At 38.3% G+C, this 25,227-nt stretch overlaps 2 protein-coding genes across 3 annotated transcripts; one reads left to right on the top strand and one right to left on the bottom strand.

The window, feature by feature from the left end:
- The first annotated feature begins 917 nt into the window (after positions 1 to 917).
- scarb2c (scavenger receptor class B, member 2c) lies at positions 918 to 18,411 on the top strand. Of its 2 annotated transcripts, none has more exons than XM_030767221.1 (12): positions 918 to 1,150; positions 1,968 to 2,125; positions 3,064 to 3,208; positions 3,481 to 3,672; positions 4,247 to 4,338; positions 4,545 to 4,664; positions 6,382 to 6,560; positions 6,911 to 7,029; positions 9,349 to 9,422; positions 14,020 to 14,071; positions 15,168 to 15,320; positions 15,533 to 18,411. In XM_030767221.1, exons 1-12 carry the CDS (start codon positions 1,028 to 1,030, stop codon positions 15,569 to 15,571), a joined length of 1,446 nt encoding a protein of 481 aa, XP_030623081.1. In that variant the 5' UTR covers positions 918 to 1,027; the 3' UTR covers positions 15,572 to 18,411. The 2 variants fall into 2 exon arrangements, with proteins under 2 accessions (XP_030623081.1, XP_030623082.1); XM_030767222.1 differs by having other exon boundaries at positions 15,168 to 15,311.
- An 806-nt stretch (positions 18,412 to 19,217) lies between these two features.
- LOC115806495 (liver-expressed antimicrobial peptide 2) lies at positions 19,218 to 20,566 on the bottom strand. The gene is made up of 3 exons (XM_030767224.1): positions 20,466 to 20,566; positions 19,667 to 19,809; positions 19,218 to 19,255 (listed from the first exon to the last, which is right to left on the bottom strand). The coding sequence occupies exons 1-3, from the start codon at positions 20,538 to 20,540 to the stop codon at positions 19,219 to 19,221; spliced, it is 255 nt and encodes an 84-aa protein (XP_030623084.1). The 5' UTR covers positions 20,541 to 20,566; the 3' UTR covers position 19,218.
- Positions 20,567 to 25,227: the final 4,661 nt, after the last annotated feature.

The raw sequence follows: 25,227 nt of genomic DNA on the forward strand, positions 1-25,227 counted from the left end.
TACAAGATTCATGTTTAAAAAGCTACTTTGAGTTCGTTTGCCATGTGTTGTTTTAAACAATACGAGCTTGTCTTCTGTATCTTTTGGATGTTTATTAATTATGCTCAAATAAGAAAGAAAGTTTAACTTTGTTTGGGCCTAGTTCTGTTCCTGGTTTTGCCCGCGTCTAGTCACATGGTAGTTATGCGTCTCTTCTATTGGCCCGTCAAAAAAGCAAAGAACTTTTACAAATGAAGACGTGAACACGTTTGTGATTTGTGGTCCATACAGTTTTCACCGGGTGGTATTTTTTGCTTGTCAGTTTATGTGCACTGTGCAGTTAAGTTTGCTACAGATATCTAATGTATAGCCGAGCTCTACTGTCAGTCACCGCAAATGAAGTTCTGCCATTGTTTGTCACGCAAGTGCTGTTTCACGTTTCTGATCCACCATGAATCCGTGGCAAGATATTTTGTACTAGATAGCCTACTTTACGTATGCGACATTATATTTAGTTAGAAGAAAACCATTTCCAAGTACAGTGCAATTCACAGAGTAATCCCTTTAGTTTTTATGAAAGCACACGATAGAAAAAGAACTACAGGTTCCATGCATGTTAACGTAAAACCACATTTAATCCCCTGTGAAACACGACTAAATGATTCATAAAATATATCGGTGTGCCTTAGAATGAGACAAAAATAACGACCATCCCTGTCAGTCGAACAATCTAGTGGATTCTTGTCCAAGCATTTTCACTGTTTCGATCATTTTTTCTTATTTTCTCTTTTGCCTGCAATTCATAACAGAGGCGACTTCCTCTCACTATTGCCTTATGTGGTCACATTTCCTCCACTTAACGTCGTGACGTTTTTTTGTTTAAGTAAGTGTTGTCAATCCGGGTCTCACTTTGTACCATCTATGGTGGAGCACATGACACACCGAATACCAAATAGACAACAGACCTAGTTTAAAGATTGAAGAAAACATCTCAAACCACTTCTTGTAGGACCAGAAGCGCTCCTAAACAGTAGTCAGCTGTCTCGACATGGTCACGAAATCATGCTGTATTTACAGCACTGGGGTGCTTTCCATTCTCATTTTAATTGCTGGCATTGCCTTGGTGTTGTCTCAAGTCTTTCCCAACATTTTGTACAACAGGATAAAGCAGGTAAGTGCGGGCAAGTCTATAATAACTAGCTTAACGAGCTAGCCGTGACAAATTGCTTGTCACCTAAATGTCATAAACGTTTATGCTAACCGCCAGCCTATGATTTCAAATGGAGTGTAGCAAACTCTGCTGTGAAAACTGATGAGCCAGACGTCGCAATAATGCTCCCTGTTGTTTGGAGATGACAAAGACGATTTGACAAGGTTTAGCCCAGATGCCGCCGCCCCTCGCACGCAGATCGGCAGCTGTTTAAACGGATGAATTTTATAAGTTTCTCTAACGTTAACTTTCATTTAGCAGATTATCTAGACAAATAACTGACACATCACTGAGATCGTGTTAATACCATGATGATACCTTTCATTTTCGTCTCGGTCATTGCAGGAAACTGAAATCTGAAATGTTCCCAGAAAATTGTGAGCAGTTTAGATTAAAGAACCACATATCCAACTGAATTGATCCCAGCCACGGTTAAGAGATAGTTCATTTAACACACTCAAGCTAAGTAGGCAGATGAAGCAGCTGTCTTTTGATAATCAGCAATTTTAACAAATAAGCTGACCAGTGCTATATCTGGTCTTTACAAAATCAGGTTTGCAATTTTAATCAAACAATTACTCAGGAAAACCCCAGGATATTGATATGTCCACAACGGACCATTAGTTTGATAAGATAGTAATATTACACCTTCAAGATATAAACATGTGGAGCAAAAACGATCTTCTCCATGATGCTAGTAATTTGAATCTTAAGTTTGTGACTATGTAGCTATGTCTCCTGGCACAATCAGTCTGACTCACTGCACTTTCCCCCACAGGAAATTGTGTTAAAGAATGGCACAGATGCTTTTGAGATCTGGCAGGACCCCCCACCTCCAGTCTACATTCAGTTTTATTTCTTCAATCTGACCAATCCTGATGAGGTGTTGGCCGGGGAAAGACCTGCAGTACTGCAGCTGGGGCCATACACCTATAGGTGAGTATTTGTTGAGCCAATGAGAATGCTGACGATTGTTAAGAGTGAAATTTAGGTCACAAAGAGATTTAATTGTGTAATAAAGATCATGGGTCTGTTTAGGGGCTGAGAAAACGTCATCACATGACTACAAGTCAGTGGTCATCTCCTTTATTAAGTTAGAAATTATGAGTCATTTGGCAAATATTTTAAGTTAGCGATGACCGTACCTGCATTTTTGTACAGTTTGTCACATTTATAACTTTAATATTGTCAGCATTTTCATTTCCCCTTTTTTGATCCTTTTAAATGTGACCTCAGGGAACTGAGTGAAAGTTCAGTCCAGCCACTGTGTTTTAATAAAAGGAAGGATTAACATGGGGATTTATAATGACTCATATTCAGAGAGAAACCTGTGGAAGCAGCTAGCAGTAGAGATTTAAACCTGTTTGTAGCCTACACTGGATTCAAAATGCAAGTGAGTGGACAAACAGTTTTGTAATGTAGCCTTATAAATGGGTCTATTTTACGTAAAAAAAAAAAAAAAAATCACTGAAACAAACTCACAGTTTCTTTGCAATTTATAGGTCAAGGATGTATCTCCTAATTTGATTTGCTCCTTTAACTGCAGGAAATCTTCCACTGTGCCCTTTTGATTTCCTTGTTAATAGTTGCCGGGTTTTTTTTTTTTTTTTTTTTTTTAGGATTGCCAAGATCATACAGTTTATTTTTATAGACGTGTTCAAGTCACAAACTGATCGGTGATCTGTGCATATGTAGAGGAAACGTTTTTACATTTGTATCCACAGCCTTGTGTTTGTATCTGCAGGATGAAGTACACCGTATGTGCAGCCGAAATGTCTATAAACTCTTTAAAAACCTGTTAGTCTTATCTTTGTTGTTCAAAGAGGAATTGGTTTTAGGATGACTATTCATTGAAGTGGATTCTTTTTTACCAGAGAGTATCGTCCTATGGAAAATGTGCGCTTCCTGGAGAATGGCACCAAAGTGGTTGCAGTCAACCCAAAGACTTATGTGTTTGAACCCAACATGACCAACGGGTCAGAGGATGATCTCATTAGAACTGCAAACATTCCAGCAATGGTGAGATTCTGTTTCTTCTCCATGAGCAACCCTGTTGTCTTTTGTTTCGTTGTTTTTTTTTTACTTCAAGTTGGGTGTTATTATCAGACAAAAGATAGAATGGGGACGCAGATTCATAATATTTGTTTTTTCTTTGGGCCTTTGCATATGTCTGTTTGATTCAATGAATGATTTCCCTCTCTCTCTTTCTCCTTCTGTGTGTGTGCACATGTGGGCGTGTGTGCTCGCGTGTGCGCGCACGTGTGCTTGCATTTGTGCATGCATGATTTCAGACAGTGATGGAGAAATTTGCAGACCACAGCTTTATCAGCAGATTCATCTCAGACTACATGAAAGGGGTTGGCATCGGTTTATTTGTGACCTACACTGTCCGAGACCTTCTGTGGGGTTACCAGGACCCACTGCTCCATGCTCTCCAGACCTTTGATCATAGTTTGGATGACAACTTTGGCCTCTTCTACAAGGTACAGTTTCATGCCCTGCCTTGGGGAGACATGTATTTGAACTACATTTTTGACAAACACACCAAAGGAAAACTAGATATTATTTTTAGTAATAAAACATTAGCCTTAGTCATGCTCTCGGTATCAGTTCTTAGTGCAGAAGGACATGAAATAGATGTATTCTGTGAAACAGTGATCAATAATACCAATGACAGTGAGAGTTTTCCTTTATTTCTATACATGGATTGAAGCCAGAACTCTATGGACATCATACAGCCTTTCTCATTGTCCAATTTTCCGAAGTTTGTTACCAGTTTAATCTGTGCACTGGCAATTTAATCTGTGAGCAATCTGTGTCAGAGAGAAAAAGCACGGAGTCAGCTGTGGTATCACGCACTCATACCACACAAGGAATCTTAAAGACCCACAGTAGACATAGTTCATTTTCCCATGTAGGTCAGTACAACACTGTCTCTAAAGATGTGGCAGAATTTTTATCTCCCTATTCTATATTGACAAACCTTCAGATGTTTGTGCAAATGACTCTTGAGTAAGAAACCCAGAGTGAAGTACTGTTGTTTGATGTGTGTTTCAGATGAATGGGACTGGTGATGGAGAGTATGTATTTTTCACTGGAGAAGACAATTATCAAGACTTTGCTCGGGTGGACTTGTGGAATGATGAAAGGTAAAGCCTCTTGATCACTTCATGATTATTACGACCACGAAAAAAAAAAACCTCTGGACGGATTTGTTTACTTATCAGGGTTTATCTTAGTTGACATAATCAATACCTTCAGCTGCTTCTTTGGTAATGTCTCTCAAATCAAGAGCTGAGAGAGGTTCCTTTGTCTTTATCTTCTCATCGTGTTTGTATTTGTATCTTTATCTTAGTTCATTAAAATGGTGGAGCACTGATGAATGTAACATGATCAATGGGACGAATGGAGCCGCCTTCCATCCAGTAATCACCAAGAAAGAGACACTATACATGTTTTCATCAGATCTCTGCAGGTAAGCTCCCTCGTGCTAGAGCAGTGAATTTTGAATAGTTATTGCCTGTTTGGAGTGATGAACAGGCCTGACCTTGCTAATCCATTATTGGATTGAGTCCTGGGCTCTTTGTGTCTCTATTAGGTAAGTTAGATACAGTCATGGTTGCCCAATCCATATGTGTACCTCAATGCTTACCCCATCCCAAATGAAGGCAAGCTTCCTATCAGTGAAGCTGCGTAAGACCTCTGTACAGATTAAAATCCCTATTTGTCGTTCAATATTTTCACCCTCTCCTCTTTTTTTTTTCCTGAGCGTCAATTTATTAGCCTATGACCTGTCCCTCAAACAAAGGTAGAGGATTTCAAAGTATTGGACTTGCTTTATCCTGGAAAAAGTAGGTGTCCATAGGCCAAAGCTCCTCTGTGATTAGAGACAGCACAGATCAGCATTACTTTCCCAACAACAATAAAGTGCTTGTGTTGCTGCCGGTGACATAGTGCTGAATGTATGAATGATTGTGCATATCGAGAAAATTCAACTTTTTAAACTAACAAATAGACCAGTCCATCCCCAGATCTTATGAAATAAGACCTCTTTGTTTTATTAAAACTAGATTTAGATTTTGCACAATTTAGAGCAGTGTAGACCAGCTTAAGGGAATTCTGTACAATATCTGCATTGTGTAAGATCTCAGCTGAGGTTCTGGTCCAGGATTTAAAGTATATGTTACTGCCAGCTCAGCAAAAAAACACCAAACTCATTCTTTTACAGCTTGAGAATGCAAGGTTAATTAGTATCATAGTAGCAGTCTGTTCGCTTAGCCTTTTACTATTACAGTCTGTTGCTGAGTATTCCAGAAAAAAAAAAAAACATTTACAGTTAGGCCTTGGTTGGGGAAACAGTAAGGGTGCCCTTTCTTGGAGTTACTTTATACATTGTCAGTTTTGTAACTATTCAGTCACACAGACAATATAACCATCTGTTGTGTGGTGACACAATGCAATGCGTTGGGAAACATTACTTCTAAAAGTAACTTCTTTCGTTGCAACATAAGAGATTGCATCACACACTAATTCCGTTTTCCGCTATGAATTAAAAATAATAGGAATACTTCCATTCATTAAAAACAAGAGTTTGGGCGCGACACATCTCTAGTTGCCAGTGCCATTCATGAACAAGCAGGTAGAGTGTTCCAACGGCAAACACGACAGCTTTAGGAAGAAGGGGATATATTATGTATTTTATTTGCGTCAAAAATAAACATACACAAATTAGAAAAGTTAAGCAAGTTGGTAAAGAAATTTGAAAAAGTAACTTGGTTAATATGGCTTAAATTCAAGAAGTAACGTGTTACGTTATTTGTTACTACAAAAAGTAATCTGCGTAATGCACATGGCTTGTAACATGTTATCCCCAGCACTGGTAAGTATTCACTCATGACCTGTACTGGGAGAAGTTGTGCTCTGGGGTGGGGCACTGGTTCATTTGTTTGGAGGATGTGTCACTCAGCGTTGCAAATTAGTACAGAAAGGAGGATCTGTAGAGACTTTTCACACTTTACATGTTATGGTGTTCCTATGCAAAACTCACTGATACTGATGTTTTACATGGAGATAAAGCTTTATTATGTCCCTCGGAAGAGCTCAGGCTTAGCACTAATTAATGTCATTCACACACATACTTACAAAGACTATAATACACTCTCTCTTTCTCTTTCTTTCTCTTTTTCTTTCAGGTCTCTTTATGCGCTCTATGAGCAGGAAGTGAATGTGAAAGGAATCCCAGGGTACCGCTTTGTTCCTCCCAGCGAGGTTTTTGCCAACCTGACAGTGAATCCAGCTAACGCTGGCTTCTGTGTGCCCGCAGGAAACTGCCTTGGTTCAGGCTTATTAAACATCAGTGCCTGCAAGCAAGGTACATGTTTGACAAAGGGACAGCACAAGATATCAGTGGAATAGCTCAGTTTAATTAACACCTTAATTATCACTTCAAAACCTTACTTTTAAACCTTACCTGAGTTCAAAGACCCAAAGCTTACAGGGCCATAACTTTATCTTCAGCTGATCACTCACTTTTCACGTGTAAAGAGAAGGGGATGGGTGACTCACTTTATGGATGCTATGAATAGTGACCACCTTACAGATAATACCAGTGACACTCTTTGTATTAGACAGTCTGTCATTCACATAAAAAAAACAAAACAACAACCATTCATTTAGTTCTTCAGTGATGATCCATATTCTTTTTTTTCCCACTCCTCTCAGGTGCTCCAATTATCATGTCATCACCACACTTTTATCAGGCTGATGAGAAGTTTGCCAAGGATATTTTTGGAATGAATCCTAAGAAAGAAGACCATGAGACCACCATAGATATAAACCCGGTAAGTGTCCTTGTTTTGCCTCACTGATTTTGACTTATCCTTCCCGATCCTGGGACCAGAGTAGATGTGTACGCTTGCTCTGATCATTGTTGAGTGAAGAAATTTTTGTTGGTCAGTGAATGGAGGTGAATTTATCCATAGTGTGCACTAGATGGGGCAATGGTACAGCTGTGATTTCCCAGGAAGCAACCACATGACTTAAGCAGGGTTTTTGTCAAATAATCCTCCCCATAACTTGGAGAAAACATGTGGGCTTTGGATCTTGGCCATCACTGAAATGTGTTACAGGTGCCCATGTCGTGTGATGAGAGTTTTATGAGCAGCTTCTATAGGAGGCCATAAAGATGAAAAGAATGTACAGCGTGGTTTAATATGTTGTAAAGGAAGACCATAGTGAATTTTCTGCAAAAATAAGCTATCATTGTCTATTTTAAGCTTAGAACTTCCTCTACAGCCCTTGTTTCTACGTTATTATGAATAACAATGTGCTGCTACTGCTGTGTATGATGCATTTTTTGGCAAATTTTGATTTCTTTTAACAACACAAAACAACAGAGGACTTCTCAGTACCATAAATAACTAGGCTTAGTGCTTGATAACAACAGTTTTATAATTTATTGCAACTGCCTTACAAATATGTTTACCTGACATAGGTTGATTTTCAGTGAACTGTTATTGTATGATTGAAGAAATATTAGCTCTATGCAGCATTTTGTTTGCATGGTCATTAAAGTCAATGTCATTGTACCATTTTTTTACTATATCAATGTTTATAGTTAGGGGTGTCAAGAGAGTTACTGCTTGTTTTACTGGAAAGCTGAATGAGTCACTGATTCACAGGAAATGCTTTATTCAGAAGGAGACAACCCTAGCCCTTAAAGAGCTTTCAGAATCATACATTAGTGGTTGGAGTTTGAGCTTTCTGATAACTTGACATGTTTGAGAAGGCAACAAGCCCTAAGAATATCTACAGATTTCTTCGCTCTGTTGGATCTATATTGTGGTAATTGTGTTAACTGTGTTTATAAGTAGCAGTGCGACACAAAGTGTTCTTTTCAATTCACCTCACTGTCAGACAACTTAAGCAACCATCAGTGCCGGAGCTGCATTAACTATTTTTGATTAACTGGTTTTGCCCCAGTACTTAGTCTGCTGATATTTTCTTTCAGGTCAAATTCTAAACTACACAATGTGAAGAGCAGAACATGCAGTTCTAAACCCGCTATGAGCAGGCTAAGAGGGGTTCACCCGTGATGCATTTGAATTTTATGTACTGACGGTTTCAGTTGTCTCTGAAGCAGAGGTTGCTGCTCAGAGTCCTGGTGTGGTAGAGATAAAGTGGAGTCTTTATTGAGCTGTTTATACTGGTAGCGACATGCACGTTCTGGGTGAAGGAACTCTAAAGATAAGTGTGGTTCTTAGCTGAAAGGTGGTGTAATGTCGGTTGTTTTCCTGTGGTAAAGCAAGATGAGAGAGGATATCACACATTTTTTTTTTTTCATTGTTACACGCTGTACACGTGACTTTTCGGTTACTGCGAGGTTCTCACCAACCAGAATGACTTTTTCAGCACTTTGAAGTTGTGGTTTGATTTAGTTGTACAACTCCCATGTTAACTCTTGGGTTTTGAGACAGAAGTGCCACTGTTAGATCAAAAGCGGTCTTTGGACTATCGGCAGGCATTGAACGAACACTAACGCATGAGTTGGAAAAGCATCCTTGATAGACTCAACGAGGAAGCGTTGAAATAAGAAAATAAATTGATGCCTCTGAATTCAGGCTGTGAAACTGTGAATTCAGGCTTACCCTGCTTTTCCCTCTCTCTCCCCCAGAAGAAACGTCATACTCTCCAACGTGTTAACCAAAAGTGACATGCAAACATCAGCAGTGTGCACTTTAAAGCAGTGAAAAGCACGTAAAGCTATGATGTTAATCAAAGTCCGCTTACTTTTATAGTCACTAATCTTTGCTCTTGCACCGTGACATGGCTTACTGTACGTGCCATCACGTACTCCGCTGCAAACAGGCAGTTGCCAGGTCGGCCCATTATAAGTGAATGGTGTGTCTGCTGATCCATAATGTGTGGAATTTTGATGAATGAAACTGTGCTACAGCTACACAAGGTTCTTTGGAAATGTTTTAATGTGGTATATATGTATACATATGAATGTTACCTGTTTGCGTACGGGTATATAACATACTATTTAAAAATATTCAGGTGATAATCAGTGAATTGTACTTCAATGATTCTACAAAGGCACAATCAACGTTGATGATAACAGCACTGAATGCTGACTATGTTGTGATCTGTCTTCTCAGCTCACTGGAATTGTGATTCGAGCTGCCAAGAGGCTCCAGGTGAATGTTTACTTAGAGAAGATAACTGCCTTCAGGTAAGCCCAAGTTCCAGTCAGGGCATTAACCCATAGTTGTTGAGTCCAAATAAATGTTCACATCCTCATATAAACTGCCATGGCACTTCCCATTCCACTGAAAACCAAGACTCCTGCTCCTAGTGCACATGAAAAGGACTGTTTCAAACGCCTTCATAAAAATGGACATAGTTGTGTTGACATTTTATGTATTTAGGCAATTTGCCAAGCATTTCCATGTCATTTTAGTGAATCAGTAGCAGTTTGGTTAGAGTTTACGATGTTTACCTTCCCCAGCTTCTGCAGGGTTCAAGTCTACCAACGGTTCAGGGATTAATGCCACTTTGAAAATATCACATCTGGCCATAACAATGGTATCTTGAATGCTGTGGTTACAACTCTCAACCAAATTTTTTTGTTTCTGTCAATCTTTGCTGCAGATTGTCTTCTGTCATACTGATGTGACTAATCACACATTTCAGGAATTTCTAGGTTCCTATGAAACCCATACCAATACACCTCTGCCCAAGCTTCACTAAATATTCCAGGAAAATCTTTTGATTAGCAATACAGAGTAGCTATTAAAAACAGTGGAGAACGATAGCTTTCTAATACAGTACAGCAACATAAAGTACTTGCATATTCACACTAAATATTCTAACTTTTGTTCCGTGCATGGCAGTGAAATCTGGTTCTGAAAACTGGATCTTGCCTCTTTTTTTAGCTATAAGGCAGGAATGGTGTTCAGATATCTGTATTGCTCAACACACAAGTTAATAAGTAAGTAGATACCAGTCATATGACTTGATTTCCCTCCAAGTTTGTCAAGGTCTTTACATGAAATCGATTAGTCTGTTACCTGCTGAAAAAGTCCCGTTCTCAGAGATGTTTGTGTTTTTTAACTTGAACATTGTTTTTTACCATTTAATAATGATAAAGCCTTTGAGAATGTTCTAGTAACTAGTAAATGATGAGGTAAAGGACTGAAAAGCAAAAACCGAAGCTTCACCATGTGAACTTAATGTGCTCAAGTCATGCTAAACCAAATGAACTTTGACCATAGAATGTTCTTCATGTATGGGCCTGACCTTTGGTGACATCTTGGACCCTAAATACTCAGTTGCTTTTCTTGAAATGGACAGCTTCCCTGCCGTGCGTGGTATTTGAAGCAGTTGAGGGTTGTCACGGCAATTCATGATCACTGTGGCAAGCAGCTGTTGTGATGTCATAGTTTTCATATACTTGGCAAGTGTGAGGCCAGCATGGAGAGTCCCCTTGCCCTTTGCGCAGTCTGCTTATGGCTTTGCCCCTGCTTCCCAGGGGGCCATACACTGCCAGCAGACACAGGGCACTTGCATTAACAGTAATTCGTTTGTTTGCAGTCCTAACAGTTGTTTGGTGTGTAATAAAAGTATGAAGGAGCATCATTTGCTGGTGTTCACGCAGTGTCCTACTACCACACCACACCTGTTGACTTTCGGATTTGGAGTAAGGCTATGCTTACACACAGTGCTGTTTTAACGGCTATGATACAGCAGGCTTTGTTTTTCAATCACATACCTTGTTCTTTGTATTTATGTATATATCTGTTATCATAAGCACAAACTTAAACCCTCAGAGTGTTGAGGTCCTATGTATTTTGGCAGTTAGGCCAAAGCGTTGGGTATGTGACTCAGCCTAATAGTTTAATGGAACTGTTTCCAGACAGTCCAGAATGCTATCAGAATGCTCAGTCAGGATGCCCTGACTACATCACAACAACAAACTGCAGTATTCTCGAACTTTGGATGATCGAAGTTTGCGTGTGTTCATTTATAGCTACGTCATTAAACTGCTTTGATCATATTTGGCAAGAATCCATTCTGATCAGACATTAAATTCTTACATAATGAATTTTTCCCACTTTTGGAGTTCCCTTCCTATGATCTCAACAATGTTTTCATTTGATATGATCATAATTGACTTCACAACATTTTCATTAGCTATCTTGAAACCTCGCTCATATTACTTTGTGTAAAAAAAAAAAAAAAACAAAACTTATTGCCACAGCCATTTCAGCATACCTTTGTACGTACCAGTCGTTTCACACACTCAGTAAACATCCTTTTGATTGTGGGCTAAATGGTTTCCAGCGGATCACTAGTGTTGTAGTTTATCAGTCATTCTGTTATCTCCACCAATCCCACTGAAGGAGATGGTGTCCAGAGAGCAGGTGAACATTCTTGTGCTAGCTGCTGAATCAACACATAGCCTCTGTTTTGCAGGGGTTAAAAAAGTGCACTGCATTTAAAGGGTGCATTTATATCGGTTTTGCATCACACTCCGATTCAGTCATCTCGACAGATTGTCTGATGTATATCAAAGTGTATCTGTTTCGTGTTATAATACAAGTGTCTAATACATGTCAAAGATCTGCGCAGAGATTCTCACTTAGAAGTAATTAGTGGTTGTCCTCATGCGCTTTTCGTGAAATGCTGCTTTTTGCTGGGGGAAATGAGACCATCAGAATGTGTTTAGTTACCTGAATGTGTCTTTTAAGGTCATGGACTTAGCTTGTCATTTTCTCGGATGCTTTTTTTATATAACAGGTCCCGTTCTGGTAACACATATGATTTATGAGCAGGGCCTTCTGTTGTTTGGCTGACGGGTCGAGGGACATTGTGGTTTCATTGCTGCCAAGACTCAGACTTTGGAAACTGTGGTCTAGACACAGAAGTGTTTTGCAAAGTTGTGCATTTGCATCATCTATTGATCAGTGTGAAATCTTAACTGTTACATTCTATGCAGAAATAACATTCCATGATTAGAGCAGGAATTTTTTTTCGGTTCAAGGAATTCATTCAAATTCAGTTAAATTCCCCAAAAAACAGGACTCCAACTTTAGGTCCACGCATTCATTAAACGAATGGATTGAATGAGTTTTTAATTAAGTTGTTCACTAAAAATAGCTTATGTTTAATCATTGAAATACATTTCAACTCCCTGAAACAGACTGTCTGGACTGAAAATGAACCATGGTTGCCTTGCCAAGAACATTGTCAATATATGATTGTGAAATTCAGGCACAAGTTTAGTTGATTTAACCATGTTGGGCCTGCTAGTGTAAGAATGAAATTTAAGGAGTGGGTGGTACCTAAGTTATTTATAGCACAACATTAAGTAACCCCTCTCTAACCATGACCTGAAATAGGCCTTAAGCCTAAACTGAATCTAACCCAGTGATGTTATTAACTGATTTTAACCTCATTAATGATTTCTAGGCCCTTCAAACCAAATATCTATTTAAAGTTCAACTGTTATTAATAACCTCACCACGTCCTCTTTTGAACACAACTTTTTGATGACTGGAAAGTTGAACACGAGAGCAGTAACTGGATATCCCACTTTTTCGGTCTGGCATAAGAACTCAGATGCAGGTCAAAACAGCATGGGTGAATTTTTAGATATCACCTGATTCTTAGCTGTGAAAATAGAGAGATGACAAGTAGCATTCTTATCTGTTTGCTGTGGTATGCAATTCATAGTTACGAATGAGACTCTAAAGCTACATTTTAAACCCTGGTTATTTCAGCTGTATGCTGCTGGGATGTATCGAACTTTAGGAGGTCTGTGATGGGGTGTAACGGTACACGTGTTTGTACCGTACCATTCGATACAGGACGTTCGGTTCGGGCGCACTGGGATCCGAGTATAGTCTAGCTTTAACCACACACATTACGTGCATAACTTTTTTATGCTCTAATGGTCGGTCAGTGACTAAAGTGATACTTGTCAAGATACAGTGTGCGCTCTCTTCTTCGATTCTGTGTGCGTAACTAAAATTCTCACTCAATTTGCTCTCTGATTCCATAATCGAGCTGTGTCTTAGCAACTGAATTAGCACATGCTCAGTGATGCAGCCTTGGTAAGTATGGCGACCGCAAAGCCAGAGTGACTAGATGTAGACATAGCTACTGGTATGTTTTTTGAAGAAAGACAGTTATGTGCCTTTATGTGCATTCCTTATGTGTTCAGGAAATAAGGGCCAGTTTGCCACTGTTTACAAGTTTGTACAAGTTTCTATGTTAACAAGTTAAATTCATAATAAATGAAAAGAAATTTCATGTTTTGCATGTCTTTATTAGTACCGAAAACATACCGAACCGTGACCTCAAAACTGAGGTACATACTGAACTGTGACTTTTGCGCACCGTTGCACCCCTACTGTGATCTGCTGATAAGTATAGATATGGACTTGGTTGTGGGTGTTGGGAAGTAATTTCGTACCAAGCTCCTGATACCAGAGAATTTCACTGTCAGTATGATTTTTTTTTTTTTTTTTTTTTTTTTGTGTTTGAGGCATTTACCTAAATGTGTGCTGCTACGTCATCTGGCCTTTATCAGTTTACTGCTGTTTAACTGGACTAGTAATTTGCTTAAGCTTTTTACATGTTGTGAGTCAGTGATCTGTGTGATATAGATTTCATCACCAGAACACATCACCAGAGCTTTGGCTCTCTAAACAGTAATGAGAAGTGTGAGTCACATGCACAGGTCAATATGTCAATTCTCACAACATTGTGATATCCATGTGAGAGTTCATCATTCCAAATTTCTCCTCCCTCATTTTTTCTTTCAGCCAGACCGGTGACATAAAGACTCTGGTGTACCCCATCATGTTCCTAAATGAGGTAAAATATTTCACCGTTCTTCCTGGTGGTCTAAACACAATGTTCTTTTCCTTTATATGCTTTTTCACTGGTATTTGTGTTAAAGGTTGTTTGGGTATTGTTCACTTTTGAGATGGGACCTCTGCCAAAGTGAAACAAAGGTGAAATAAACTGAACATGAGCTTAAGAAGTCTAACATGTGGTCAAGAACAATGCTAGATAGCCTTGGGAAATGTTTAGGTCACATTTAAAACCACAAAAGGTAAGCTCATTTGTATTCCCAAGACGACTGAGAAATTTCAGACTATGAGTATTAACAGGAAAGAACCGCATTTACATATATAAAAATGTTTCTCATCACTGAGTGCAAGCACAAAGGCAGACAGAGGTATGTTCCACAATGCAAGTGATTATTCAAAATGATATCCAGTTTAATTGTTCAGTTTCATTTAATTGTTCAGTTGTTTACTGTGAATAGCTTAGGTGTAATCAAGGAATTAAATTTCAATACACCACAGGCAGGATGCAGGCATTTTTTTTCTTTTTTTTTCTGCTAATCAGTTGTCAAGCATATATATTGAATTGAATTTAATACTTTTAACGCACTTGAAATGTGCACTTTGCAACTGCATTATTTAGGAAAATACAAGTATCGGATTGGGACTCGGTATTGGCAGATACTCGATGTTAAATGACTCAGATCGTAATCAGGAGCAAAAAAACTTGATTGGGACATCCCTAGTTACCATCCCAAGTGCTTGCAGTTATTTTGTGGCCCTGTTTTGTTTTTAAGTTCTTTTAGTTGAGCTGTTATGCATATGGGGCTAATCAAACGACAGGATATGTGCAGCCTGCTGATAGGCTGTTGCCAGGGCAGGACAATCTGACCTTATTGCCTGGCTTCTGACCCATTGCGGTACACAGACAAGTGGAGGATGATGCAAATTATCTGTGGTGGTGTTGGGGTGGGAGACCTGGATATATCATAAAGAGGTGGAAATTAGAGGAGATGTCCAAACAAACTGTTCCTAACATGAAATAAAACATGTTTTCATTAGTGAACAGATTGGGATGGTTCCACAGGCCGTACACTAATCCTATGTAATCTTTTCTTCAGAGCGTTGTCATTGATGAGGATTCCGCCAAGAAACTGCGAGCAGTGGTTGATATGGGCAATGTGGTGATCAACATACCCTTCATTGTGATTGGATTAGGCATCCTCATGGGTGTGGTCTTTTTGGTCCTTATGTGCCGACAGAGAGTCCCAGAGGTAAAACTAAACAAACTTGTAAAGTAATGTCATTACTCCGTTTAAGTCACTACAGTTATGAGTCACTGGGATTTCCCTGTCCACTTGAATTTTACCTGCCTTTCAATACCAAGTATCATTATCAAGCCCAGTCTTTTCAAAAGAGGGTGCTGGATTTGACACAATGATGCATTCATTCTGATATTTTGTTTTACTTTACTTACTCCTCACAGAGCACTCCTGCTGAACGCCAGCCTTTGCTGACGTCTTAACTTTGCAGAAGGTGGACTATTGGGAGAGAAAGCTACCTACATATGGTCTCCCTACAGAAGACGCTCAGTTCACATAGTTCTATTCTGAAACAAGCATGTCTGTGTTGGCTTGCAAACACCTTACAGTACTTACATCATGCCTTTTCAGTATTTAATCACGGAGTTGACCAGCCACTGAGGAAGCATTGAGGAGCAAAGGTGTCTTCTTGATATGCGCTCTTAGTTTTGCTGAAATGTAAAAATTGCTTCTATTTTGATTTTTATACTTTAATGACTTCGCGCAGCTTGGACTTGTGCTGTGTTATGTGGTTTGAGCGGGGTTTGATATGCTGTTTTAAGTGTTTTTAATCAGGGAATTCCAGAAAATTTCTAGGAAAGACTCCTTTAGAGAAAATGTAGAACATGGTAATTTAAGGGAAGGACTTTTTCCAGGGGGTAACGGCAGCATTGGGAGTCAAAGCTTCCATTGATTTCATTCTTTTGATTCCTGGGGAAGGTGCCTTAGTGTCTTTAATGACATTATTGTCCTCTCTTTCTTTTTGTTTAATTATGAAAAGGTAGATTCCCATCTCTGGAATGAAAAGGTAGATTCCCATTTCTGGACAAATCCTATGCAGCCTATTGGTTTATTTCATTATGATCTCACAGGAAGTGCAGGATCTGGACCAGACTGTTAAGGGCACTATTGTTGCACTATGAGCAGAGGAAATGTGGCTGCTCTTTTTTGAATAATTGCACTGACTAGACACTATGAAGCAGTACTGTATATATTTTATTAAACGAAACTGGCAGTCTGCACTATTCTGACATCAGAAAGATGGCCAGGACAGTATAGATCAAAATTCATATGGTATGAATTTGAATTTTAGATAGTAAAGACTGTACATCACAGTATAGTGTTTTTCTGCACATGGTCACACTTTTAAAATCCAACAAAATGGTGAAGGGATATCACTTTATAGGTAATTATTTAGTCTTGCTGGATTGTGGACCCGGACTGGGAGTCCCAACCCTGCTATCGTTGCCTTCAGTTTCTCCATTCTTTGTAGTACAGAGAGCATGTTATAGCTCACATAAAAGGTTCTGTTGTCACATGTCCTCTTTAATCTGTAGGCTTGCTTTCTGGTCATTTTACAAACTTCAGTGTTTTTTTATGTTTTCTCTAGTTCATAGAAATGTCAAAGTAATTTTACATTCATAGGAAGTACAGTCCCTACCATAGTGCAGATATATTACACTACGGCGGTTCTGGTATGATCATTATGCCTGCCAGCCCTATAATCAACATTTCTACAGCTTACATAAATGATGTCATAACTTGCTGCACCTTATTCAGGGTTGGAGGGTTTTACCAAAGGTCTAGTGGGGTTTTTGTAGAAATACTCATGTCAGTTTGTTATTTTATTTCTGTAGTTGTTAGTGCTGGTGCTGATGGTACAGTTTGGGAGGTTACCTGTGCAGATAGAACCATACACGCTTTATAAATCTAAACTGATTTTCACTGTACTGACAAATGAGGCTCAGTTTAAACGTGAGGGTGCATTTTCTTTTCAATGGGAAAATGATTTTAAGGTTAATTTTACTGATTGTTTTAAATTCTTGGATCAAAGATATGGGATTGGATTGTTGACTGTTTTTTGCCATTGAGTTGTTTTTTTTGTCGTGTTTTTATTTTGAATCCACTTTTCAGTTTAATCGAACCACTGTGACGTCGAGTTTTATGATTAAAGCTCTCACTGTCTGAACTTTGACATCAGCTAGTTATTTAAAGGAGATGGAAAGTATGGTGTCTTTCGAAAGATTAAGATGAGTCATAATGACCAATTCAATACTCTAAAATTTCATGAAGAAAATATTAATTAAGAACATCACAATGGTAGAATGTTAGCTGCAAGATCTAATTTCTGAAATTGTGACTATGTGTGCTTTGTATTCAGACATTCTGTTGTTTTTGTTTTTGTGAACACATAAACCGATAGATCATATTTTGTATCACTCTGTAAATTACCCTGCCATCAGTGATGGAGTAGACAGTTGTACTGTGGCCTGTCTGCTATTTTTATCTGATGCTGCTGTCTTCCACATAATTTAACAAGCACCTTTACATTAATATCCATCAGGCATTTTTTGTTTTAATGTAATTACCTCCTTTGAGTCACACCAACCTGACACCGTATGTGAAGAATTTAGATTTATCCAGAGTCAGCCAAATTTGAATTATGTAGCGCATTAGGATTACTCCCATCTTTAAGTGGGCAAAGTCACTTTAATGACGAGTCGGTTTGAACGAAAATAAAGGTCCTATCTGTTTGCGCTCAATGCCATTGCATCTATGAGATGTGAAGTGTACATAAATATACAATAAAGCATGACATGCAACGTTATTGTTATGTTACTGATACTGACAGCAATTTGACCCGTAACAGGCAGCGATATCATGATGTGGATATTTGATTTTTTTTTCAGTCATCTAGGATTTTGTTTTGTGCTATTATGGATATCAACATTACACTTCAGGGTTCAGGGTTCAGGGTTGTTCTCGTCATAGTAACAACTTTGAGAGTTCCAATTAAGGTTAAACACTGTCTGCTCTCTTTTTCCCTTCTGTTAGGATCTCTCTGTTTTCCTTTTGCAGTGTCTCTATAGAAGGGCACAGTGGAGAGGGAATTTTATGGCATTAGTGCTTGAGAGTTGTCTCAGTTGTTTTATACGCAAGATGGATTGAGTAGTAATTTAGAGATGAAGTAGACCGATGAGCGTTTTTGAAATGGAAATACTTAGATGAGTAATGATATTTGTAAATACTTGTAAACAAAAATGTTGTTCTTCGGATGAATCCACACCTCAAAACAAAAAAAATTGTGCTATTTCTTTCTCAATTCAGTTCATCAATTCACAAATGAGTTGTTATTTTTAAAATAATTTTTTTCTTTTTCGTTTATTACATCATGCGAAATGTTTTCAACTTTTCTTTTTCTGCCGTAAAAAAAAATATATATATATAAACTACACTTTCACTGTAACAATAAAAAACAAGTATAAAACATTTTAACATTATGTATTTACATCCTCTATGCACAAATTTGCCAACATGTATGTACAAATAAATAAAACCGTAATTGTCTTTGCATTATCTTCCTCCTCAGATTTTTTTTTTCTTTTACCAAAAAAAAAACTGAATGTACCTCAAGTTCTTTGAAATATATACTTGTATTTTAGAGGTCAAACATGTCTAGCCCTGTGTAATATAGTTAAATGTGTGTATTGGTCAATTCAGATCTTTAACAGTTTAGGAATAATGCTTCTAGCAGTGTCCAGGATGAAAGGGAAATTATGTAAGCCCTAGTTTACATGTATATGTACTTTTGGTGTATGTGATAGTCATCACTACATTCAATTTGAGCTTGTTATTTTGTTCAATTTGATGTGTGTGTACTGGAACAAATATATGGGAATTAAGCTAAGTTAAAACAAAATACTAATTGCAGTGTTTTGGATCGCAGCATGTTTTAGATGTACACCCAAGTCACAGCTGGAGGTTATAGTCCATTTTGCTTGGTTGAAAGACATCTTCTTCTTGGGAGTTGCCAGCAGTTGCAGTATTCAGAGGTCTCTTGGAGTGGCAAAGTCGTGCATGTTTTTTTTCTTTAAGAGGAAACGCTTGGGAAGGTACAGACGTTTCTTCTGAATAGATAGGAGAATAGAACAATACATGAATACTGGCTACTGAAACGACATTCATTTATCTTTTTGTTTTTTCAAGACATTGTTTCTAAAAATAGATTTTAAAATGCCAGCTTGTAGGCTCATCTCACAAGACATTCAAAATACGTTTTTCCCCACTAAATTATTTTCCATATTAGAATGGCAAGTTCATATGAGAAATGCTCTGTTTGTTAATCCTAGATATCAAGAAAGTACAGCGAACAGCCATGCTCATCTCACTAAAATTATCACTGACCTTTCTTGACCTCACTGTTCTTGATAAAGTATTCTACACATTTACACCACGGCATTATAGTGTTGACCTATTGATAGGTCAAGAGCCGCTGTGTGTGTGTGTGTGTGTGTGTGTGATAGAAGAGAGGTGCAAACCTGCAGTAATTGGTGGCACACTCCGAGAAGTGTCTACAACTGGCACCCACAGGTTTCAGGGTGTTCCATCGCCATAGCAACGAACGCTTTGCACGATGTATTATGCCTGAGGCCCAGTTCTCCTCCAATGGAGCTGTTTGGACCTAGAGGAGAGAGGGGAAGAGATTCATTAAGTTTGAGCATGTGAACAGGCCATTTGCAGAGGACAAAATGAAGTTTTCATGAATTGCTGACCCAAAGTTTAACAGACTGCGCAGATACAATTGCTTCGTATCTGAACACGTCCATTCTTGAGATTTCATTCATGAGTGTGTCTCAAAATTCTCTGTCACCATTGTTCCTCAACTTCCTTTTAGAATCATTCAGCTGAATATGCTTTAAGTACTGATATCTCTTGATTACTTTATACCCTTGAGATATTATTTAGATCAAAGGTTTGCTGATAATATCAGTAAAATTGTACTTTGTCTCTTGGCTGCTTGCCAGCATTGTTAAGTAAAAGTTACAGCCTTTTATAACTCTTGTCAGTTACACGTAGTGCATAATCACCGTACTTGCAATAAATTCAAGAACAAACACAAACAAACTTCCCATTTGCAGATGATTCAATGTGGTTTACAGACATTCTGCTTCTTTCAGTTCCAGTTTAAACTTAAACCACATATTTCTGTACTTAATAAAACATATCAACACAACTGATGTCACTCAAACTTTCATAAATGTACTACTGATTTGTTCTCCATCACCTGTCAAGAAAAGTAGCATCTTCTATACCAGATAAGTGTTGTTAGTGTCCTACCTCCATGGCACAGAGCAAAGACAGAAGCATAGCCACAGCAAGGAGCTTTAGGCGAATGGGATTCATGCTGACCATGGGATTTTCAGAGGTGCACTTGAGACTGCTTTGCAATGGGAGAGCGGTCTGATTCCCAGCCTTTATATTAGCACTGATTATCTTCTGATAAGGCCCACACAGGGCAAAGTTCAGTTGAAGAGAGGAGGAAAGGACACTTTAACCATGAAAATTAGGCCGATTCCACGTCCTCGTCTGCTCTGAGACCTCTTATCACATTGCCTTTCACTCCTCCCAGTGCCCTCTCAGTCTACCTTCAGTGTCCGGATGACTGATGATCACTCTGAGACTCTGAAGGGCCAGTAAGCCAGTAAGGGGAGATCCAGTCACACTTCTGTTTTACCAGATTGGGAAAACAAGCAATGTGCAATAAAACCTTCCTATTCGTAGCTGTAAAACCTCAAACTTCCCTGAACTGTTACTCATGTTTTATAGTGTCAGTGCATCACGTTTCCAAGGGAGGAAACTATTAACTGTAAAAATTATTCATTTCAAATATAAGATGAAAGTTAAGCAAATGGACAAGTCTCTACTAGAGGCACTACATGTTTTAAAGTAGTCACAGCAGTCTTTCCATCATCTCCACATTACCTACAGTTGTCAATATTTAATCCTTTATTTTTTTCTTTTTTTTAGAGTAATTGTTCATGCTCTGTCCTTGAAAGGTTTACATGGACAGCAAATGTAAAGTTTCCAAATGTTTGAGGGGATTTAGGTCAGGGTGCTGGCTAAGTAACTCAGAGACATTCACCTTTTGGATTCAGTGTAACTCTGGTTATGTCCTGCGAACAGAAACAAGAGTGTCTGTCCCAGATTCAGCTTTGTTGCTTCGGCTAGTAGTGAGTTCCTTTACTGTTCTGAACTCCATTAATTTTGCCAGTTACATTTTAGTTTTGTTAGGCCACACTATACTTTGGTACAGAATTTCCTTTGGCTGGCCACGAATCTCCTAGCCTATGTTAACACACTCTCCCCAGCAAGTGGACGTGATGGGAGTGGATCAGTTTTATCCTGAAATAAGGTAAATCATATCAGTGCAACACAGACGGAGGTCAATCATGAAAATGATACAAATCTTTTTTTGTGTGTGTGATTCTTGTTACAAGGCAGGTTGAACACAAACAAAGCTATTTCAAATTCCTTTGTCATTTTTATGATTAATTAACATATTTTGTAAGCTGTGGTACAGAATGTGTCTTAAGCAGAAGATGAGATGTTGTTAAAGGGGTGTCTAGTTTAATTCATGGCCATTCAAATAACATTTTAAAAGGGTATTGACAGATATATTGTACCATTGCATGTCTATTGTTGTCATTGTTAAGACATGTACAGTTTAAACAGACTGCATAATTGTGTCCTAAGGGCTTCACATGTTTGTTTATGGTAAAAGCCCAAAACCACCAAGACTAAATTGTTTTAGTGTTGCTGCTGAAAATTGTTCTAAGCGTAAGATATGTACTGCTGCCATGTTCTAAGCAGCTAATGCTCTTTTTCTCTTCATAGTTCTCCTACAGTCCATTACATTTCAGTTTTGTGAGAGTACAACAGGAAAAACAACAACATAACTATGTATTATGTACATTATGTATTATGAATGAAGAACAAATTTCATTCACTGTCGAGAGGGAGAGCGAGAGAGAGAGAGAGAGAGTGAGAGAAAGCACTTCCATAATTAGTCAGGAACACAAAAACAATGTTATCTGATAACATGGCTAATCATACATATATAAATGTTCCCCCATGAAGCTATATGCCCACAGTGACAAATTGAGAGATAATCTTTTGCAAAAAAGGAGGCAGAAATGTTTTGATTTGATCCTATTGGTGGTTGATAGATGGTCAGAGTGTATCTAGTAAGAGGCTGTGACCGGGGCTGGCAGTAGTCCAAATAAAAGTTTGTAAGAGGACGTGTCACAAGAGAACAGGAGGCCACTGAAAGCAACCACCAGCCAAATAAGTTGACTAGACTGTCTTATAAAAAAGAGAAATCTCCACCCACAAAATTTTAAAACATTCGAAAGACAGAAGGCATTAGACACATTGACACTCTTTATAAAGCAGTATTTTAATGTGAATGTAAAGCATATTCACTTTCTTTTATCTTCGGGTCCTCCACTACTATCATTTGCATCCAGTGTAGGCTTTTGCACTATACCTGTTAGATTCAGTCACTTAGCATGCTGTGCAACAGGCATTGTCAGTTAGGAGCTTAATGGCTATTATAGCATGTTTAATTTAAATTTAAAGGAGCTGAGGTGTCTCACTGAAAATGACAAGACAGCTGCAGTCACAAATCCAACTGCTTCTCTGCTACTTCTCTGGCCCTGTACTGCCTCATGAGACTTATTCAAGTAATAACATGCTAATAAATTGTTGGATCATAAAAAGGCAATTAGCCTTTTATTCTTTGTTTCCCAACAGGTTGGGTTGTTATCATCCAGCTGAATCCATTAAGTGAACTATACTGATTACATGAACGATAGTACTCAGTGTGGCAACAGAATGAACTGTTGTAATATTATAAGTACATGCTGAAATATTGGTTGAGGCTGTAATATCAGCACCTGTGTGACAGAGGGTTCTCTGAAGGAATGCAGGTGTTTCATGTTATCAATTTTAATTCTTCTGATGAAGACATTAAGGACTTTTGCTTATCATAAGAACATTCGTAGGACTGAAGACCACACGATTTAAATACATTTTCAAAATTCTTGTGTTTTGCTCAAGTGTTTTTAAAACTATCTGTACTGAAAAATATTTAAATTATTAAATTACTCATCATAATTATTGAAAATATAAACAGTGATGAGTGATAAGATAATCATAGTTGTTATTAATAAAATATTGATAGTTTAATGATTCAGTTTTACATTATAATGATTCAAACTTTGTTTTGTTTTGTTTTGTTTTGTTTTACACGTGCCTCTCCTGTTTTTGAAAACTGTCTGAATCTTTTAAACTGTTGAAAAAGCTGACCTCAAAAGAGCACCACATAAGAACCGAGTGACATTTAGAAAGTAGCTGTACTTTACGAAATGTCTGGGAAATAGTGTGATGTAAGAACATTTACAAAGGCACTGTGTATGCTCTGAAACACAATAAAGTCTGTTATAAAGAAATGGAGAAAATATTGGGGTGAATACTTTTGCTAGCCACTGTACTTTCCACCCTAGACATTTGACATTTGTTGACAATTAATGTAGCTCTAGGAACTCTGAAATAATGTACTGTTTCTCTGAACAACTTCTCTCTACATACAATGAACTCTGCCTGATTTTACCCCTTCAGTCCCACTGTGGAGAAGACCACTCGGAAGTTCTATTTGCAGTACTTACAGCCAGGTCCTGGTGCACCATGCTTTTGACCACACATGGCCAATGTTTGAATGGGGTGACTCAGCATCTTACAATTCTCATAGGTGTTGTATGATCAGTCCACACAGTCAGTCTACAGAGTATTATAAAGGTTGCCCTGGCTAATTACAGAGTCATGATGCATCTGGAATGAACAAAAGTTGGACCGTGCATTTTGGGCAAATGTGAAATATCTGTTTTTCATGTGGAAATAAGGACAGTGGGAATATGTACAACATGGCAAAAAACTTTACTGTTTTCCTCTCCAAACTGTAAATGAATGATTTTGTAAAATACTTGTATTGATGATATAAGTGAAATGAAAACAAACGGAGCAAGAATTTTTTTTTTTAAAGTACTCCTTTAAAAATCCACAGAGCTTACTATCAGTCATGACTTCCTGAGGTCTGGATGTATTTAGGCGTTATCACTGTCATGTTGCTGGATTACTCCCATTCCACTTGCATTGTTTGAATGTTTTTCTTTCCATTTATCTCTAAGGAGGTTCTGAGGGAAGTCACTGAATTATGATACAAGTTCATCTGGACGCTTGGTGACCACACTTTGGACTTAACCTGGGATTCACACCTCTTAGCTGTTAGCTTTGAAAGACAAAACCAACCAGCTGACATGGTCCCTGGCAGCTGGGTCTCAGACATGTGCTCATGGAAGAGATATTATTAGCAAGTGATGAGTGCCTCATTGCCTACTGGTTGTTCTTTATCTCTGGTCCCTCTAGGTGGCAGTACCACAGCTTATTTTTCCCTCTTATCTGTATCAGTCCTTTGCTAACCAGTTTGTGATGACTCTTCCTTTTGCTGTCTCTCTCTCTCTCTCTCTCTCTCTCTCTCTCACACACACACACACACACACACGCATGACATCCTGTCCATGGTATTTTTTTAGGAAGAATGAAGTTTGGTACTGGTTTAACACTGTGTTACTATGTCCATTGTCAAGGTTACTACCGTAGCATCAAGTTTTTGATTAGGTTTTCATCGTGTTTCACCGTGCATGATTTGTAGAGGTAGCTGCTCTGTTGCAAAGTCCTATTCACACAATTTCCAGTAAAACTTGAGAATGATATTGCTCAATAATTTGGGACATAAGTTTTCAGAAGATTTTGTAATGAAGCAACAGTTATTACACTGTGTCACTGGCTAGAGGAGGAAATGTAGACAGCGGCTACAATTTGCACTGTGATTGTTTTTTTAAAAAAAAAATCGAATGAAAAAATCAGTTCCGTTTAAACAAACAAACAAAAAAAATTAAACAAATCTGTCTGCTGTGTATATCTTTAGACTTCTGATTAACATACGCTTATTAAAATGGTGTCCACCAAAACTATAATCACT

This window comes from Chanos chanos, chromosome 3, assembly GCF_902362185.1.
Source record: "Chanos chanos chromosome 3, fChaCha1.1, whole genome shotgun sequence".
NCBI lineage: Eukaryota > Metazoa > Chordata > Actinopteri > Gonorynchiformes > Chanidae > Chanos > Chanos chanos.